This window comes from Cynoglossus semilaevis, chromosome 16 (genome assembly GCF_000523025.1).
Source record: "Cynoglossus semilaevis isolate Cse_v1.0 chromosome 16, Cse_v1.0, whole genome shotgun sequence".
Classification (NCBI taxonomy): domain Eukaryota; kingdom Metazoa; phylum Chordata; class Actinopteri; order Pleuronectiformes; family Cynoglossidae; genus Cynoglossus; species Cynoglossus semilaevis.
The window spans coordinates 12,853,222-12,874,570 of NC_024322.1; the positions used below are offsets into that span (position 1 = coordinate 12,853,222).

The 21,349-nt window shown below is 41.5% G+C and overlaps 1 protein-coding gene across 2 annotated transcripts in view; it reads left to right on the forward strand.

Moving 5' to 3' along the window:
• Positions 1–19,100, forward strand: part of igf2bp2a (insulin-like growth factor 2 mRNA binding protein 2a) — a 41,307-nt gene extending 22,207 nt beyond the window's left edge. For both annotated transcript variants that reach the window (XM_008328764.2, XM_025063657.1), the window contains exons 3-16: positions 6,836–6,884; positions 7,481–7,532; positions 10,165–10,228; positions 10,835–11,125; positions 11,345–11,479; positions 12,486–12,608; positions 13,909–14,044; positions 15,312–15,449; positions 15,930–15,998; positions 17,235–17,357; positions 17,815–17,889; positions 18,090–18,221; positions 18,510–18,623; positions 18,850–19,100. In XM_008328764.2, coding sequence (XP_008326986.1) covers positions 6,836–6,884; positions 7,481–7,532; positions 10,165–10,228; positions 10,835–11,125; positions 11,345–11,479; positions 12,486–12,608; positions 13,909–14,044; positions 15,312–15,449; positions 15,930–15,998; positions 17,235–17,357; positions 17,815–17,889; positions 18,090–18,221; positions 18,510–18,623; positions 18,850–18,948 — 1,600 coding nt within the window. In that variant the 3' untranslated portion in view covers positions 18,949–19,100. The remainder of the gene's footprint in view (positions 1–6,835; positions 6,885–7,480; positions 7,533–10,164; positions 10,229–10,834; positions 11,126–11,344; positions 11,480–12,485; positions 12,609–13,908; positions 14,045–15,311; positions 15,450–15,929; positions 15,999–17,234; positions 17,358–17,814; positions 17,890–18,089; positions 18,222–18,509; positions 18,624–18,849) is intronic.
• Positions 19,101–21,349: the final 2,249 nt, after the last annotated feature.

Consider the following 21,349-nt stretch of genomic DNA (forward strand, 5'->3'; position numbering starts at 1 on the left):
GCTGTTTCCATCGCAACGATAAATACTATAAAAAAAGTAACCATTTGTAATAACTATGACTCAACATCATAATTTAACTTTTGTGTTTTCACATTCCATTAGACTTCTTTACTGAATAAGTTCTGTTTTTTTTTCCTTATTCAGGGATTTAATAAAAACCTAAAAAAAAAGTTTTATCCTAACTTAAAATGGATGTCAATTGTGAAAGGAAGAATGTACAACTGTACAGTACAAAAGGACAAACGTAAGAAAGTTTGGATTACTGCAGGGATGTTGCCCTCTGTTTGTGTTTTTTCTTGTCTTATTTTAATGTTCAGAACTTTAGTGGATAAAATTGTCAACCAGTCGAAAATACAGTAAATGTAAAAGGTGGCAATATTGAAACATGAAGTCTACGTCTGTTCTCAGTCATCCGAGGCAGTGTAGTAGAGCGCAGTGCTGGACCGATTTAGTTTTCTAGAAGACGCTTCACCTCTCGTCCAAGAGGCTTCTTCAGTTGCAGAACTGACGTAGGTCAGCATTAGTTTACATGACGACAGCGCACTCTCAAAAAAAAAAAAAAAAAAGCAGAACTCCATTTGTATAACAGAACACATTTAAAAATATTTCAGGCAAGAATGTTTTAGTAAAAGTTTCCAGTTTGGTTCCTGTATCAAAATCTGTTTAACTGTAGTTTGCAGCTAAAGTCAGAATTCTACAACCAAACAGATCACATAACTTGTTCTAGAAGGGTTGAGAAATAATCTCTGTTTGGTAACACCAACAAAACATTCCTGAACACAACAGGCAGTGTTTTGCTGCTCAGCTTTCTAAGAAAGCGGCTGAGAGTGATCTAAAGGTAAGGGCCCGACAAATGTCAACAGGAAGTCTGTGACACACGTCTACCTGCCTGAAACTCAGCCTGAGTCTCTGCGTCTCAGTGCCAAAGGCAGAATTTAAGCATGAAGAGAATCGGCAGGCAGGCTGAGCTGTGAACGAATTGTTCTCACCCTTCGAGGACTGGAAGAGAGAGAGAGAATTGTTAACAGTAACACAGAGCAGGAGCTTTGCATCAGTCCAGAACAGGCGACTAAAAGCAGTAGCAGTGACTCTTCTCTTTCCTTATCACGAAGGATGATAAGGAGTGCATTCTCCATGAAGGAATCCCTGGGAGATTAAAGGAGTTTAATCACTGCACAGGTGACAGAAACTGTCGCCGGGAACATTTTTATTGCCCTGTAAATGTGAGTGCTTTTGTTCACAGAGTGAAGGAGTGCCTTTATCTGTTATTCCCTGGAATAACAGCATAGTTTTCCCTCTCCCCGCCATGAAACAACCGTTGTGATAATGTGTGTAGACTGAGACACACATCACTGTAAGGATAACATTAATCCATTAATGTAGATCCAGATGCTCCCTGCTGAATTCAGATACCGTCAGAGCAAAGAGAAATTCCAAATGCTTTTAAGTTTAAAAGCATACAGTCCTGGTAATTTATTTGGAAATCATAATCATTTTCCGCTCAACAAACGGATACAAAATGGTGAAGTTATTTAAGTTTTGATGATCAGATTTTTTCAAAATGGTAGAATTAAATTCATGAAATCTCAGTTAAATTTGTCTAGCTAGGCGATCGTACTAAATTAACGTATGGAATAGATTTTTTCGCATTACTCAGAATAATGAATTTTTCCAAAGCACTATATGCATGCAGCATATAGTTGAGGAAGCTTCCATTGTTTGCAGAAAATAGTTCAAATACACAGTAACATCATTACCTTAAGCCGTCAGTGGAAACACATAAGCAGAGTAACTACTTTGAACAAACAGAAACACATATTTGCAGCAGAAGGGAGATAACCATCAACGCCCGTGACATGCAAATCCTGTTATCTGTGCTCCACAACAAGTGGATGTGGCTTTAGAGGAGCACTTAGCAGCACGCCAAAGAAACGTTCTTGCCTTCTTTCTGGTGTCCAAATAGGAAAAAAAAAGGAATGATCAAATGATGCCATTTCACAATGCTTCTTATTCTGTGTGAAAGAAAAGAGAAAACTTAGGAAATGTTAGTGCATTTACTTCTTGGTTTGTCTTTTTTGTACCAACCAAAACATCAATAAAATATTGCCTAAAAAAATCTTAAAGAAACAGTAAGAAACTTTTTTTTTTATCACTGGTTTTATATTTTTTGTATTGCTTTAGAAAAAAATACAAATGACCACAGAGTCTGTTTCATTTTTAGAAGTCGCATGTGTTTACCAGGTGTGCGCTGGCTACACCATCGGTACCAGGACTGCCATAGCTAACATTAGCTCTTGTGTTGTGCTCACAGCCATGTTCTTATCCAAGCTCTGTCCATCCAGTACTATCTACAAGACATTGTGGTACACTGTTGTAAAAAAAATGCAGGTGTATTTATGCCACCTACAGGGATTTTTTTTTAAAAACTTAAAATTCAATTGTTGACGCAGGAAACATGTGTGATACTGTAAATTGTTGACTTGCCGCTTCCCCAAAGAGGTTTGAGGACGATTAGATGCTTAAGAGCTTAAGTTTCAAAGCTAGAAAGTGGGTTAATTCAGATTAGGTGAGTGGGTAGTTGTTGTGTGACGACCACCAGACTGTAAGGCTGACCCAGCCAAACTGACCTATATAATGGCATTAGTGCAAGTTAGCTCCAGTTGGTGTAAAGTAATCAAACTTGCTGGTTTAAAGGCCTCACTGTAACAGTAGAAGCTCACTCGTGTGCTGTAAGTGAAGATGATCACATTATACTGCAATCACCACTGCAGCTTCAGATTGCTGCACATGTTAGAATCAGGTTTGCCTGGAGAGTCTGTCGCTGAATCTGTAATGTAACAGGTGTGTGATCACATGGCTGCCGTGTCCTCTATCTGTCAATAGGTTTGTGTTTGTGTTCTCTTGTTCGTGTTGATGGTGTGAAGGTGTGATGAGCTTTAATTTTCAACGGCGTCAGTTTTCTGCTGTGCATAGAATTTCAAATGTAGAACTTCCCGTATCCGTTTTGTCATTCGTGAGTTTCCTCAAGAGGTCAGTCCTTGACCCAAAGAATCACTGTGGTCAGGTTTTTCTGAGACATTAAAATATTGATTTCTTTAACTTAAGTGCAACCCTCTATTGACTTTTGGTTATCTAATAAATGAAACACACCTCTGTTTAAAAAGTTCCTTATTTGTCCCACAACGGGGAAATTTACAGCACACATTTTTGCACACGTTGTCTTCATCTAAACAGGCTGTGATTTGAATCATTTAAAGTAGAAAATTATTCAATATCATTACATATACTTTTTGTGAGATTTTTGTTTGGTGGTGTGCCGTTGGATTTTTCCTGATATACATGTGCCGTGGCTCAAAAAAACGTTTGGGGAAACACTGACCTGCACTATGAAGCCACCACGTTTAGGAACAGTATTTTCCCCTTCGAGGTCAAAAGAGCAAAGGGACTGCATGGTCAATATACTTTCTTTATTGTAAGTAACTGATATGGAATAAAATAACTCCATCACTCGTATCCTTACAATTCAAAATAGGTGCATCCAAATACCACCATGGAGTATCTGGCCCCAGGTAGGTGTTTAAATTTAGATTCCAAAGTAAGAGAAAGCAAAGAAGTTAAAAGCGGTTCCATGGATTCCCCCGTAGGAACTCTGCAAACTTCTGGCAAAAGTTGAATTCCCTCTTTCTCACCCAGCTGCCCCCTCTCAGAGGTTAAAATTCCTTCGACTGCTCAGGGTGTATGTGCCTATTAGTACGCATCCATGTGAGTGCACAATTTCTTAGCTCATGCAGGTGGGTGCAGTAAATATTAGCTTTTCAAATGAACATGGCCACCCTCAAAATTAAGAGGTCTTTCATTTTTCTCTTGGCAGGTCACTGCAAACCAGTGGAAGACAGCTTGGTTAAACTCGACAAACATTAAGTAACCATCGACTTCAGTATGCATTTTCGACTGAAGCCAATTTTGGACTTTGGGAAAGGAGTAATTGCGAAAAGTCATCGAGTTCAACTGGACTGAAAATAAAGGGTGGCAGTAGAAAAAAGAGCTGACTCCTTTAATGCCATTGGGCAACACGCTGATTCTCAAGAATGGTTTAAGTGTTTGTGTCTGCATTTGGAATATTTTTAAACATTCATTTTCTTCAATATAATTTTATCAGTCTTAGTATTTGGTCAGATAGAAACGCTGTAGGAAGAACTGGAATGGCTTGGTTTGTTGACGGGTTCTTGAACGGCGGCCATTATGATACTGTCCTCCCACAGGTATAAAACCCCTGGATTTTAAGAACCATGAATTGGACAACAGAGTTTTTAACTTGTTGTAATTCTGCTTCTCAGCTATGAACACTACAACAGTCAGAAACAATAATGTACCAACAGCTATGAACACTACAACAGACACAACAGTCAGAAACAATAATGTACCAACAAGATAACACAATCGTTACTGTGGTCAACAGTATGTTCCAGGGTGGCACTGAAGGCCTCAGCATGTCCTCGACACAGACAGACAGACTGAGCAGTGATCTTCTGGTCAGCCTTTGACCACAGGCATGCTCAGAATGAGACCTTAAAAACTGGTGGAAGGCAGTGTCACTTTTTCCGAGCGATGTCCATTCAGGAAGTTTCCTCTGCATATTTCAGAATGACAGACAATGAAGTGGCCTTTCTGGTGGATGCAGAAGTAGACATAGTAGTTGACATGTGTTCACAGCCTCTATTGGGGAATCCAAACGTTGACCTCACCTGACACTGCTGCACAAAGGGCACTGCATTTAACAGTCTACCTCCAGGTTACAGTCACTCAGTGGAAACACAATGGAGAACGGGGGTCCTCCAAATCCATCAGCCATTTAAACAGACCGTGTTGAATGAAAGGAGCTTTTAGTGTCCACGGTGGGCAGTTAGTGGTTGCCAGCGTTTGTGGCTGTTTGAGGTTTTGGATTGGCCTGAAATGCTTTTCAGCAATTGGCTGCTGTTAGGTCACAGAAGGTTGTGTTGAAAAAGGTGGTGTGTTCAATGGCACAGAGACAGTTTGATTGGTTTTACTCTTGTTTGGATGCAAGTTGCCAAGAGAGGTCTTTCATTGTGTAAGTCGCTTTAAACCAGCATCAGTGACAGACGGCATTCAGGCCACTGGTGTCTGTTGTTTATTGAGATCCTACAAAAATTGTTTGTCAGATCCTCTACAACAAGATGCAGAGGACAACAAGAGGGTTAAATAAATGGTATGCTACACACTAACGAACCAGCAGGGGGCAAAACAAGTGCAAACTGTACTTTTTTGCCCATCAATAGTGGAAGGCAGTGTCACTATGTTTCCTTGCTGTTAGTGCGGAAGTGGACAAGTGGACAAACAGAGGAACATTCTTTCCAGAATCAGAACATTTTGGGTTGCAGAGTTTACCAGAAGCAGAAATCTGTGATCTTTAGACTTTTAACTTTCACCGAACACTGATTTACCAAAAAAATTGTATTAAAAATTGGAGCAAAGACACTTAACAGAGTAACAGCATTCATCAGATATGGATTTCCTCGAAAATGTGACAGTTCCGTTCTCTCATAAATAAATCCAGTTCCTCCAGAGTCTCTTCTGTAACGCACCTTCAGTTGTATGCTCATATTTTTCAAGGTGTGAGAGGATACCCTCAGTTATCCTTCACCACCAGCCGCTCTGCTTTACGAGGCAGCCTGCCTCATTCCAGAGTCAGACTCTCTCACGTTAATGTAGTTGTTAACAGCTTGTGGTCACCAGGCGGTTTGTGTGGCTTTGCTGTTTGAGCTGACAAGCTCTGTGGAGGCACAGAGAGGCTGTGTGGACGCCCTGGATCCCAGACGACAGAAAGTCACTGGAACACTCCCTCGTGTGTGTGTGTGTGTGTGTGTGTTCATCAGCAATTTGATGCGTGCACATTTGGATTAAAGACTAAACGCTGGTTCAAATCCTTATGATCGTGTCAACACTGATTTTTAAACATTTCTTTTTGCTTTAAGCGAAGTACCAATGTTTTCAAGATTTAGAACAAGAACGAAGCATAAATATTGTATACAGACGCACCTGCATAATATATTTAACCTGCATTGAACTACTGATACACACTGCAGTCAAAACAGCAGCAGATTCTTGTTCTTTATAGATGGAGGATGTCCTCATTTTTGCTGCATACAGGTACTTTAATGAGAAAAGTAATAATTGAAGAATTTTAACTTATCAATTGACAGAAGTACTCATTTAAATGGCAGACTGACACTACATAAATGTGCAGGAAAAAGACGTTGCTGCAGGTTTTCTTATGTACATTTAACGTATATTTTGGTTTCCGAGTAGACTCCCCTGTGTCATCCCAAATATATATACACATATATTTGAGAATATATAGCGTTTTTTTTTTTTTTTTTACTTCTGTTAAAATAATTTCCACTTGTCTTTAATTCTGCGTAATTTCTGACTCCTCATTGAAATCTGTATTGCTGGTGTCACCTTTCACACGCTGATAGTAATTGTCAGAGTGTGAAGAGTGAATAACACTCGTAGGAGTGTGTTACCGGGAGTCACCAGCTGCTGCGCAGCACACTTCCTCACTGACACACACCTAGATCTCCCGTACAGTATGTGTGTCAGTGGCGTCACTGCTTGTACGGTCTCACTGTTCAATAAACAACCGACTGTCCAGGTTAGTTATTCGACTGCTGATGTGGCAGCTTTGAATGTACACAAGCACGTGTGTGTGTGTGTGTGTGATAGAGAGAGAAGGACAGAGAGACACAGACAAAGACATGGAGACACTTTGTGGTCCAGGTCTGTTAAACCCACTCATTGTGTTTTGTCTCTGCAGGAGTCGGAAGATCCAGATCCGGAACATTCCCCCTCATCTACAGTGGGAGGTCAGTTGTTTGTCTGGAAAGCTGTGTGTTTGTGTGTGTGTGTGTGTGTGTGTGTGTGTGTGTGTTTGTTTGTGTGTGTATGGTGCCCAGTTGATCAGCATCAGGTAGCGCATAAACCAGTTTCCCGACAATGACTCACCAGCCTTTATACTTTTACTCCTCTGTTGACTGAAGAGTGTGTGTGCGTGTGTGTGTGTGTGTGTGTTGTGCTCAGCATGGTTGTTACTTTGAGTCTCATGTGTCAACACACAGTAACCTCTGTTTTTGTGTTGCTACACCAAGTGTCAAACTATTATATTTATATATTTATATATATAAATAATCCCAAAGTCCTGAGCTGTTGGGGAAGATTTCTTCTTTTATAGACCCCTAATTTGAAAAAATAAAAATGAAACATTGACAAACATTAAATCCATATGTGAACTGTACGTACCTGTGCAGACAAATGTTCTTAGGTAGGCTACCCAGAAATGTACTGTCAATGTTAATAGTGTTTCTTACTGATGTGGTGGAGTTCTGTTTTTCCTTTTTTTTCTTCTTCTTTTGATTCACAACGTCATCACCTGCACTAACTCATACTTTTGCCTTTCCCTCAGGTTTTGGACGGCCTTTTAGCTCAGTATGGTGCTGTAGAAAACGTGGAACAAGGTAACAGAACCTGGTTACTGCTCGTCTTATAATACTCCACACACACACACACACACACACTGAGCCACACACACTCGCAGACCTCCCAGTGAGTCAGGTCTCCCAGTGTGACTTGACTTCCTCATTACCACCGCCCCACACACCCATTATCTAAACATAACCCATCTCTGCATATAAATCTGCCTTTATCATCCTGTCTGTTTGTGTGTGCATGTGTGTGTGTGCGTGAAGATGTGCGCCGCGTTCAGAGAGACAGGCATCTGAAACACACGCAGCCTCTGTAATCAGCGCTGCGTTCTGCCACACGCCTCTTTGGCCTCAGCGTATGGATTGAAGTGGGCAGACACGGCAGCCGTCCATCAGCAGTGTGTCTATTTGAGTGTGTGTGTGTGTGTGTGTGTATCTGTTTAGAGGAGGCGCCTGTGGTAAAGCTTTTGCTCATCTGAAGGAGTGTGTGTGTTTGTGTGTAGCGAACGCAAAGTCGAGAGTCATAAGCGCCGGAGCTATCCCCAGGAACTGTTTACACACACACACACACACACACACACATGCGTGAGTAGTAGACACATAGTAGGAGAAACAAACAGTCGGAGACACGCACACACACACACACACACACACATTAGTCAGACCAGTGAGCAGCAAAGCAGCCAAGACCAACCACCACCCGCTGTAGTCATGACAGGTGCTGAAGGAGAAGCCAGCACAGAAATGACTCCACTTAAAGTTTCCGTGATGCTGCAGTAAAACACAGCAGTTCATCTGTACTGTCCCAGAGATCAGCACAGCCTTTAGTCCTGCTTTGTGACAGAGAATCCCTTAGATCGCTGCCTAACGCGCGGTGTCTCGTCGTAGCCTTAGAGTCCGTCCAGCTCTGTGAAAATGCCCAGTAGTTTTTTTTTTCCCTCTCTCTTCTGAGAACCTCCACATTCCCGTGTGGCACAGTGTAAGCTGCTGTCTGTGGGGCAGGGCGCAGCGCGGCAAGGCGGGTCGCAGCAGGGCTGGCTGTCAGCGCCCAGACGGGGCTCCACGCCAGGCTCTGCCCATCCGCCCTCTCTAAGCCAGCTGGGAGCTTTCACTGGTTTTAACCCTTGAGGACTTTGTTCCCAGAGCGAACGGCCACATGCTGAAGTGACATTTAAAAAAATAAATTAAAAAAAAGCTTTTATTTCATCTTTTTTCTTTAATTTTTACGCATAAGAAACTGGCATGGCTACATTTTGTTACACTTAATTCAATACTTTCATTTTTGTATAGAACCAGACATTTCCCAGTTCAGTTTAATGTCACAGAGGGGCCACACAGTGGAGGAAGTGTGAGGCGACCTGTTTTACAGCAAGAAGGTCAGAGGTTTGGTCGTTGTATTCCAGCTTCATTCCAGTCTTTCTGTGTGGCGTTTGCCTGGAGTTTTCTCTGCGTATTTATTTTTCTTTTCGGCACAGTTCAACAACATGGTGAATCAAACACTGTAAATTGACAATAGGTCAGAGTGTTTGTGTCTATATGTAGCTCTGCAGTGGACTGGCAAACTGTGCCTCTCCACCGCATTATTACTGCTTGGTTGGCTCCAGTTCCCTGGAGAACCTGAAGGCATCACAAAGATGAATGAATGTATGAATAAAGTATTAAAAATCACTACTAGAATTGAAGTGATAGGTAATCACATTACCTGTTTGTCTGTCACTGCTTTCATATGATTTCTGTTTATTCAGTTTATTTCGCTCCTTTTATATGAATCAGATTCTTGGTTGAAGCCTCGTTTTTCCACAGATCCTGAGACAGAATTTAATATTGATGTTATTACCCTGAGTCATAGTCTGTACTGACAGAGGGATTCGTGAACCAGAAAGAACATCATAAATAAGACAAATAAATAAGAGTTTCTGTTTTTATACAATGTTTGCTTCAGAAGAAAAGAGAAACTATTTGCTGGCCATAAGCACATTACGGCAAAAAAAATTCAAAATGCCGCCTGTGAAAATCTGATATTGAGGCGATGTCAATTTTCCATTCTTCTAATTAGGTTTTAGCAATTCTGTGCACAGAATCTGGGTCTAAGCAGATTTGTACACAATTTGTCCTTCGCTCAAGGGTCACAGCTAATAAAACTGTCAATATTTATTCATCAGTTACTCAATTGAGCACAAACTAATTTATAATTGATTGCTGGTTTTATTTGAACAACAGTCCAAAATAGCAAAATATTTGGTTTTGGCATTTCAAAAAGAAAAAAAGAGCGATGAATCAAAATAATTTAAATGAATAATTAAAGAATAAAAATGTGAGGTCCTTTTAGAATCAAAGTCAGAATTGTTTATTTTTCTGACCGTACGGAACTCTGACCGTCTTATCACAAATCAAAAACATTGTTTAGGCTACAAGTGGCAGGTCTTATCACAAATCCAAAACATTGTTTAGGCTACAAGTGGCAGAGAGTGCATTGTGTAATGCAGCTCTGGCTTCAGAGGTGGCAGCGGGACGATGACTCTAATGTATTCATGCAGACAAGTGGCTCTCTGGGTCACCACAGGAACCGGAGCGTGTGTCTGATCCACCTACAACAGCTGCTGGACACGTGTAAATATGGCCCTGATTCATCTCGTTCTCTTTCTCTTTTTTTCTTTATTTACAGTGAACACTGACACAGAAACAGCAGTGGTGAATGTTACGTACGCAACCAAGGAGGAAGCTAAAGTGTAAGTAGTGTGAATATTGGCACTAATGCAGCTAACGTTACACGACTTAAGCCTTGAGCTTGTGCGGCTGGGACACAGGCAGCGTTATTCTCATACCTGTCTGTATGCTTTATGTGTATCTATGGGATTAAATGGAAAAATCCACTCAGGTCAAAGCAGGGCCAGGTTACCCTAGTTTATTGTAACGCCCAAGAACGTTAATTCCATGATGTCAGCAAAAAAACAGCAGAGCGAGATGTTTATTGTAACGCCCAAGAATGTTAATTCCATGTCAGCAAAAAAACAGCAGAGCGAGACAACACTTTTAATTGCAGCACACCTATATTCCACTTGTGTTGACTCTAATCACGCCATCGCTAAGAAGTTGGTGAGAACGAGACGTTTTCACACAGACAATCACCTGGAAAATAGTGAGAATGAGGAAGTTTACGTAAAAATACAGTGGTTTTTGTCATGGCGATAGTCACATGATCGTGAAGTGCAACCAACGTGTCCCTCAGATCTCGTCTCAAGTCTCATTCGGAGGGAATGTGTTGACCGTGCCACTGATGTTTTCAGTACATGAGAGATCACCTTTTCATCTACTCCCCACTGTCTCCTCTCCAGAGCCATTGAGAAGTTGTCAGGTCAGCAGTTTGACGACTGCTCCTTTAACGTGTCATATATTATGGACATGGATGCTGCTCCACCTGCCCAGAGTCCCCGTATCCGGCGTGGGGGTCGATCGCCTCGGGACCAGGGCCCGTCTCAGCCCGGACCCTCGGGAAGCTTCGGTGTTCCACGTCAGAAACAGCACGACCTTCCTCTACGCATACTTGTGCCTACCCAGTTTGTGGGAGCCATTATTGGAAAGGGGGGGCTAACTATCAAGAACGTCACCAAACAGACACAATCTAAGTAGGCTACTAAAAGTCATTCTTACGTCATGTCCATTTTTGACCTGGTTAATATTAATCCCATATTTAAATGAGCTCAAACTCACTGGATTATTTGTACCCTGTGTTAACGCTTCTTTTAATGAGCTCAAATTATTATTATTATTTGTACCCTGTGTTAACGCTTCTTTTTTGTTTTTCATCTCGGCCTGTCTGCCCTCTCTATCTCTCTTTCTCTCAGGGTGGACATTCATCGAAAAGAAAATGCAGGTGCAGCAGAAAAGGCCATCACCATCCACTCAACACCAGAGGGCTGCTCCGCTGCCTGCTGCATGATCCAGGAAATCATGGAGAAAGAAGCCAGTGAGACCAAGACGTGAGTCTGCAGTGCAACACGCACAATTACGAAGAAAGAGCAATAACCTGACCAGACCCAGGTGTGCTAATGCAGGGAGGTTATAATATCGGCACCACCGTAATCTTTCACTTTGACACGACTGCACATCTTTTACTCTCACTCTGCAGACTGTACTGTTGTCTCCCTTTGCACACCTACACGTATGAAGTCAAAACATTATCTCCAAGTATAACATATAGGTTTGTTGATTTGTAATTGACCACTGGATAAAACAAAAACATAATCATGAATCAAGACCGTGGGCTGAGCTGGCTGGTGTAGAGTGCACACAGCTCTGTGGTGCTGTACACCTCCAACAACACTGTGGCTACATCTAAATTAAGCTGGATTTTAATACATGAATGCCAAAGTTTCATTTCATTTTTACAGATAATATCTCATCACATAAAAGATTCCTAATACAGTACAGGTGAGAGTGAGGGGTGACTTTGACATGCTACGATTCTAACCATGACTTTTGTTATACCTGCAGCTTTGTATAGAAACAGAAATATGAAATCGTTGCAGCTTTGGTTTTTTTTTTTTTTTGTTTTTTTGTTTTTGTTTGCAGTGCTCTGATAAGCGTGAACAATTCAATCACTCGTATGAGGAGTTTCAGTTTTACTGGCTTTGATCTGGAAATCAGAAGTGTGTGTGCAGTGTAATGGCACCATAAATCAGTCGGTTGGTCTTTTTTTAGCTCAACCTGTCAAATCATTAATCCTACGCTCAAACATCACAGCAGGTTGACTAAACACCTGAACTGTTGACCCTGCCTGGGCCACACCCTGCTGAATGAACGGTCGCCTTGGCTGCCGGTTAGTTTTCTGTTTTTGTGTACATGGTTTTGAACCATATGAATCTGACAAAGTGGCCCCACCACATCCTCAACATCGTTAGCACATTACTCACAGACACACACTGAGCAGAAATGATTGTCACTGTTCTCAGCCGTGTGTATATGTGTGTGTGTTTGTGTGTGTAGGACGGAGGAGTTCCCTCTGAAAATCCTGGCCCACAACAGTCTGATTGGTCGGCTGATTGGGAAGGATGGACGCAACCTAAAGAGGATCGAAGAGGAGACAGGGACCAAGATAACCATCTCCTCGTAAGTCACCTCCCCTTTCACACATCCTTCCAGTAGACACACACACACACACACCCGGCAGAGTCCCCGTGAAAGACCAATGATACTCATAATGACTTTATTGAACTGTTAGCAGTTTAACAGACTGAGTCACAGTGATTTGTAGTTCATGGTGCAATGTCGTTCTTTGTGTTTGTGTTTCACTTCACCAACGCGCATCACAACAAATATGGGGAGTTAATTACAGCTCCTCCACTCCAGAGCGCGAGGTTGCGATTGTAACTCGTTTCATAACTTTTGCTCATCAACCTTCATGTTCATGTAACACTAATGAAGTCCTGCTTCTTGATGAGCTCTGAAATTGTAATGAGCCTCAAGGAGCAGGAGACTGGAATGAGAGAGTGACACAGTGAGAAAGGAGGATGCTACTGAAAGGACTCCAAGAGGAGACGGTTATATAAAACATATACATAAATGTTGGTGGAAAGCAGACTTTTAAAATAATCAATAGTCTGACTGAAATATTACCAGACTGCATTTCCCAACTCAGACTATTGTACCCAGGTAATTGGCTGACTATCGGCGGAATTATCCATGAAAGCATATGTTAAAAGCTCTGAGCTTCCTCTCCTGTAGAACTCTAGCAATACCTGTGTTCAAAGAACACTGTAACGGCAAAGAATCATCCTTGGCAAACGATGAAAGCCTATGTTTCGCAAGATATACAGAGTTGTGAAATTATTGCTTGTTGCCATCTATATAAAACATGTAAAATGTACAGATTAGAAAAGAGAGTTTCCTCCCTCAGTTAGCTTAGCTAAGCTAACCCATCCCAAACCTCAACACCTCTTCTTCTTTTGGTTTCAGTTGCAGCTTCACTGACAGTTGCAACACCGTTTTGTTTTCTCTTTGTATGCCAAATAAAGACAGAGAAATGAAACCACGTACTTCCTGTGACTCTTTTGATATGGATTGTCTACGATTATGTAGCTTATTATTTGGATAATTTCTGCCTCCTTTACTTTATGAAGCTTTAGGCTCACTATGCTAACTCCTGATTAGCCTGTTCTCACACTGGATTCTAAATTTAGGTTGTAGTTGGTAGGTCCATCTGAGTTATACTGACCATCAAGGAATAATGATGCTGGTTTAAGTATTGATAAACAGCTTTTAGTAACACTTGAGTTTGATAAACAGGAAGTTCAAATAAAAACATGAGCAGGACAGGGGCGCGTCTGTTCTTTTAGCTGTTTTTCCATAATTGTATTTACTGATTTTTGTTGATGTGCGTGTGAACTTGTGTGCACCACTTCCCTTACAGGTTAAAAGACTTAACCATTTACAACCCTGAGAGGACCATCACTGTCAAGGGCAGCCCTGAGGCGATTAGTAAAGCCGAGGTGTTGATCATGAAGAAACTGAGGGAAGCCTATGAAAACGACATTGCTGCTTTAAATGTAAGTTCACCCCCCAACCCACCCCACCCCCCCGCCTCCCATTGTATCTGGCATGCGGTTGCGTGTGGTTTATGATCTCAGGGTGACTCACACACTGTGACAGGTGAACAGCGGTGAGCAGTGATGAGAGCCATGTCCGTTGTCGTGCGTTAGGTAAATGGATAAGAGTAAACCATCGTTGAATAGCTCATCAGTGAGTGGATTGTTTGAGAACACTATGTCCGTGGACGTGTGTGTGTGTGAGTGTGTGTCTGTTCCACACAGCCTCTGACTCATGCTCTCTTCCCCGCTGTGTGTGTCTGTGTTCCTGTTGTAACACACTGCGTTTCCCAGCATCCATCTGATATCTGTAGGATGCTCCACTTTCACGCTGCCCTGATGACATCACCGGGGATGCAGACAGAAAGGTCAAGACAGGCAGCGATGATGTTGCACAAGGTGTCGTACGTCGAAGTGGCGATGAATGCTGACCAGAGGCGCTGGAACTTTATTTTCGGACTTTGTTATTAACGACACATGAGTTCTTCGCTCCTGTCACACAGGCTCACTTAATGGTTTCCTACTTTATTTTCATTCCGCGAATATTGGCCTAGAAATAACCATCAAGAGCTAACACACAGCATGCGGTTAGATTGTTCTGGCTGGTGTGAGCTGCTCTGGCACCTGTTTGTTTCGCTTTCTACAGTAGGCGCCGAGGGCCATCTAGCGGGACTTTCTGGCTATTACATTGAACTGCTACAGGAAAAAATGGACGCGGAAAGAGACCACGTGTCTTGTCCCGGTCATTAAAGCGGTGAAGTAAATTTACCGATGGATGGTGTTGTCATTTTGAGGAATTGGCGGAATTCCTTTGAAACAACTGTCATTGTTGACAACTGACATGATCTAGCGAGGTTTATTTATTGGACTTGTATTGCGTGAAAACAGGTGTAGAAAAATATGGTTTTGATGATGAATATATGTATATATTACAGTTTTACCAGTGCATCATGCTGCACATTCATTTTCTCAGTATCATCAAATTGTTGAGATGGTTGTGACCTGCACTGAGGAGAGATGGGTAATATATATTGGACAAAAGAATGTTGTGGCTCAAGCTGCCAGGGAGGAAAAGACAGTGGAGGGAGTCACAGAGGACAAGGAGGTGGTTGGTGGCAAAGTGAAGGAGGCAACAAATAGGATGAAACGAGGCTGTTGTACACCTTGTTGATGTTTCTAGTTATTTGAACCTGACATCAGTTTCTTCCTCTGTTCGTACTCTCTACAGCAACAAGCCAACTTGATTCCAGGCTTGAATCTTAATGCTCTGGGCATTTTCTCCTCTGGTCTGCCGGTGCTGCCCCCTGCTGCTGGACCACGTGGTGCAGTGCCCCAGATGGCTCCAGCAAGTTACAACCCATTCTTAGTAAGTGAAATTAATACTGCACAAAAACAACATGGGGGGGAAAAGGCTTTTTTATAAATATGATTTTAGTTTTTTTAGATTTTCTTTTTATAATTTGGGAAACGGTTTTCTTACAATGACATAAACTATGCTCTCCCTAAGTTTTGTTTTTTTTTTAAAGAAAAACAATGCTGGGTTGAGTCAGGACTTCCTGTATGATGAACACAGTTTAAAACAACTTGAATTCCCCCATCCTCTCATCTTCTCAGATGAGTCAGACTGTCTGTAAAACAAAGTCTCTACTTATTGCTCAGTGACTTGAAACCAAAGTGGCATGAGCCATTGCATGAGAATGTATTTGTTTAATCCATAATAATAAAAAAAAACAAAAACTTTACGTTTGGTTGACAGCAACATACTAAAACACAACATAGTCAGATTGAGTGTGTGTGTGTGTACTTTGTATTTATCTGTACTACATGTGTTTTATGTCACCATTAGAGTCACTCTTCACATCTCGGTGGCCTGTATGGGGTTCCTCCAGCAAGTCCCAGCCCTCACCAGCACTCAGTGAGTTCCCTCAAATCAGCAGTTCACTTTCAGTAGTTCTAAGTCTGCATGATGATGAAGTGTGAAATACCGATGGTACGGCTGTCACAAAAAGAGAATATTTAATGTCATTAATCACAGTGTCGCTGTCATTTAATGGTGATTAATTGTGATGAATTCTGCTTGTGGGTTAAAACGTGTTACAAATTTATTCTGATGAATTTCACGCACTAACACGTTCATTTCGACTGCTAATTAATAGACATAATCCATTAGGCTCCAACAATGCTCTGTTTTGAACACGCTGTGTATTTGTTTTATCTCTATATGTCTGTGGTCTGTGTTAGCCACTTGTGTTAGCCACCAGTGCTGTATAGTTGGAACAGGGCACATGCATGTTCATTTTTACACCTGCCAACAGCCGACCTTCTTACAGTTGAGAGTGGATAAAACTGTAGAATTACCCTTTTAGTCCAGTCATAGCCTCGGTGCCATGTCTGTCAAATCCACAAATGACATCACACCGCAGCTGCTAACGCTATTCCACTCTGTCATCGTTGGTTTTGCCGCGGTGCCAGTGCAGAGTGACGATGTGCACGTCCAAAGGAGAAACACTGCATGGAGTGTGTGTTCACACTCAGAGTCACTGTAGCTCAAAAAATGGACATTAGTCATTGCGGCCTGGTAATCTGACCACGGCCTATGATGACTCAGGTCACAGCGACCAATCAGGGAACAGGACTGGACAACTGTGGCTGAAACCTGAACAGGAATATTGGTTTTAACACCGCTTGATTAGAGAAAAGGAGACAGAGGAAGAGTAAACCAACACCATAAATGGGACAGAGGTGACAGACAGCACTGTTACACTAGATGTTCAGTGGTGACATCTGTAGACATACAGGCAGGCAAGTGATCCCCAGGTCATTTATTTATCATGTGTGTGCTCTTTTATTATATTGTGACCGTGTTTAAATGAGAGTTAAATTGTAAATTGTCTCAGACAAGATGGGAACTTCGTGTTTCAATGAGAGTTAGGGTAAATTGTTTCAGACAAGATGGGAACTGGTTACAGAAACCTTTGTGGTATCAGCAAAAAAAAAAACAAAAACAAAAAAACCCCAAGCATGATTTATTTAAAGTGAACTCCTCAAAAAAATGTTGCCTCAACTTTGAAATACATTCTTCTACAAACCAAGAATTTTTCACTGTTGCCTTCTGTGATTAAAGAATAATATGGTTTTTCTTTTCTTCCAGCAACAGGCTCCAGAACAGGAGGTTGTCTACCTCTTTATTCCAACTCAGGCAGTTGGGGCCTTGATCGGCAAAAAGGGCCAGCACATCAAAGAACTGGCCCACTTTGCTGGAGCGTCCATTAAGGTGAGTTAAGGGAGCGTCGACATTATTCTGACCTCAGTGAAACAGGAGGACGAGGTCAACGCAACCTCTCTTGAAAACATCTAGGATTTGAAGTGGATAAACACAAGTTAAACTGGGAGTTAAGATTGAAGTGAGTACTTGCTGAGTCAGCAGTCCTTCATTGGCCACAGCTGAGGATGTCAGTTATTTATAGTAAATAAAAAAATAAAAAAAACTCCGAAGATGACTCGCGGGCTGAACATTTCAGAAAGCCCCTGAATCTCCATCTGCAGAGGTGAGACAGCTGCTCCTTGAACCCTAGTCACTTAATCCCTGGAATAGCACTTTTATTTGGGCAGTTTGCGATTTTTTCAGATGATTCATTGATTTGCTTCTATCACAGAGCAACAGCTGTATGCTATCTATTTTTCTTTTTTTTTCATGCGTGACACCAACGATATTTCTGTGTGCTTGTCAGATCGCTCCAGCTGAGAGTCCAGATGTCACTGAAAGGATGGTTATTATTACTGGAACTCCAGAAGCTCAGTTTAAGGTAAAACACCACGGCGGTGAAGAGCTGTACGTTAAAGAAAATACTTTGTTTTCCCTTTTTTTGTCATTTTCATTTGGGTTTTAACTCCCCCAAAACTAAAGTTTTTTTCTCTTTACAGTTTTCTGGTAAACAGCAGTTGATCTCTGTTTGTCACTGTTTTCCCAGTCTCTCCTTGCCTCACACCGTTCTCTGTGTTCCAGGCTCAAGGTCGGATATTCGGGAAGCTGAAAGAAGAGAATTTCTTCTCGGCAAAGGAGGAGGTCAAACTGGAGACGCACATCAAGGTTCCCTCAACTGCAGCTGGCAGGGTCATTGGTAAAGGAGGAAAGACGGTCAGTCAAAATATTTTTACAACAACAGCGAAAACATTGACAAAAACAAATCCTGCACATAACTTAGAGCAGAGCACCTGTAGTCAATCACTGTGGCTGCTTGGAGTTGCAAAAAAGTATGGCTAGTATAGTATAGTATAGTATGATATGGTACAGTATGGTAAATGGAATGGTTTACTATGGTACAGTATAGTACAGTATGGTATGGTATTGTATTGTACAGTATTTTTTTTGCACCACCAACTGCCAGTTCAGTGTGTCGTAAACGTGTCTCACTAATGTTTTCAGGTGACCGAGCTGCAAAACTTTACGTGTGCAGAGGTCATCGTACCACGGGACCAAACTCCAGATGAGAATGACGAGGTCTTTGTGAAAATCATCGGACATTTCTATGCCAATCAGGTACAAACATCACAGTTGCAATCACTAGAAATCTCCTAACTGTTTGGTCTGGTGAAGTCTTTATCGTTGTCTCAGTTAGTGTCCTCTGATGTTGACTGAGGAGGCCTACGAAATCAATTAGTACTCAGTGTGTACATGTTGACCATCTACTTCAGAGTACATGCGTACACTGCAGTGTTTGATTCCTAAGCTAACAGATTGTCCCCCATGTGATGTCATGCAACAGACTGCACAGAGGAGGATCCGGGAAATCATACAGCAGGTCAAACAGCAGGAACAGAAACACCAGCAGGGCGCTGCCGTGTCACAGCACCACTCCAAGTGACCAGCAGGGCGGCCTCCGTGGGCGCCAGCCAATGAATGTAGCCCTCCCATTATGGACAAAAACCCCACCCAGGCAAAGGCCCAGGGGGACATGCAGGGCAGACCAGCAGCACCGGGAACAAAACCAAAGAACTTTATTAACGGGGGAAACAAGTGAGAGCCAAAGGCTGAGAGCATTATGTGCACTGCCATCCCTGTGAGAGCAGATAGTGGGAGAAACCGTACTGATAAACTAAAGTTGTTGTTGTTTTTTTTAAAGAAAGACAAAAAAGGAACAGAAATGGCAGAGAATTGGAAGGAACTGTCTACTCAGTCAAAAGGTAAAGGTAGTATGTTGCCCTGCATAACGTTATCTCTTTAGTTGGACTAACATAGGCCTAACAAGCAAGGTTAAATTCACTGTGTTAATACAAGCGTATACAGCCTACAAGGCGTTGTAATTGAGATTTGGTTTGGTTTAGAATGAGCGTGAGTGACAATGGAACTTCTCTTGGAGATATAAGGATGGAAAGAATACATGTCCTTAGCAGTATTAATGCAGAGACGTATAATGATGCACACCGAGAGTATGCACTGTTGTTTTTTTATTTTTTAATCTACAAAAAAAAATGACAGTTCAACTTTGGTTTTTAATGTTGTGCTTATTCAGGAGATCTATGGGGCTGTCTCAGCCACACAGAAAAAGCAGTTTCCCTTGTTTGTCCACTTGAGGCCACTGAAATCAAAGGTAGAAAAAAAGAAAAAGAAACGTACTTACAGTTTGATGAATGGAGTCTTTACAACAAGCCTGTGTGTGTGCCAACGCAACAGATAACGCCCCTTTGAAATGTCACTTCCCGTTCATATCTGATGCTACTCTTACTTCTTTCTGCTTCTTTCTGCTAAACTGTGCTTCACTTTCTCACCTTAGCCTCTCTCTCTCTCTCTCTCTCTGGCTTCATCTTAAATAGGATTAAAGGATAAAGTTTTATATGTTCGATAAAATCAAACTGACTGCCACTTTCACTCAACACAGGTAAAAGGCCACCGAGGGGTTTAGATTAATGTTCACCTTGAACTGCTATCACACGTGTATACTGCACAGAGATACTGCACGTTGCATTGGAAGCTCCTTCTTGGATTTAGGAAAAAAAACCCAACATATCCCTGAAGGCATTTTCTTTGGTGATCAGAGCAGAAAATGATGTCTTAAAAATCTTAGGATAGAAGAGTCAGACTGTTATAATGAAGTGGGCCCATAGACATGTGGTTGCAGGTGTAGAGCTGCAGATTTAAGGTGGAACTGCTCTATGGGTTTGAAGTAACGCTGTCAACGGAGGGCATTAGGAGAATCATATTAGAATAATCTGAATTGTTATGCCTTCTTTAAAAGAACAATGTTGGACTGACGAGTGAATATATATTTTTTGTATATATACAGTATATATGTATGTATGTATGTATGTATATATATATATTTATATATTTGTATACTGTGTATATATGTACATATACAGTATGTGTATATATGTGTATATATATTTATATATTTGTATACTGTGTATATATGTATATATACAGTATGTGTATATATATTTATATATACATTTATATATTTGTATACTGTGTATATATATATATATTTATATATATATATTTATATATTTGTATACTGTGTATATATGTATATACGTGTGTGCAAGAGCAATTACAGTTCAATAATCTGATTAGTATCAGTGTAGCTGTAGAGTAATCAAGATTGATTGATTGATTGATTGTAATTAATCATGATTAATTGTGTTTTGTAATTGTAAAAACTTGTCTGTTGTTGGAGCCGAAAGACAGATAACAGCAGGTCGAGGTCTGTGTTTCACTCCTGTTTTTATTTGCGACTCCAATCCCAATGATGGAATTATTAATATGAGAAAATGTCAAGGACAGAAAATATACAAAAGTATAACTCAAAAATGTAGTTTCCCTGAGTCAGGCGATCTTAGTCAGCACCGCGGACCCTGGCGGTGGCTTTTAAAACGTGTTGAGAGTTGAGATGAGTTACTTCCAACACTAGTGGAGATGTTTCCAGTCTGCTTCTCCAGCTTCACTGCTGTGGCCACAGTTTCTTCGTGGTCACCTTCTGACACGGAGTCTGTGGAGTACAGAGTGACAGACCTGTGGTATGTGGAGTGGCAGTGAGGTAGACTAGGTTTTGGAGGATGTGGGTGTTTGGGGGATGGGGTTGGGAGGGTATGGTAAGGCATCGTATGACCTGTGGTACACACACGACTGCGAAAAGTATGGGCGGCCTCCATGTTTGGCTTTGAAGCCTCTCTCTGTCCCTCTCTCTTGTCAGGAAGCTTTCTAAAAATGGCATGACAGCTGTGAATGTACCAAATTCAGCCTTTTTAGAAGAAAAAAAAAAAAGT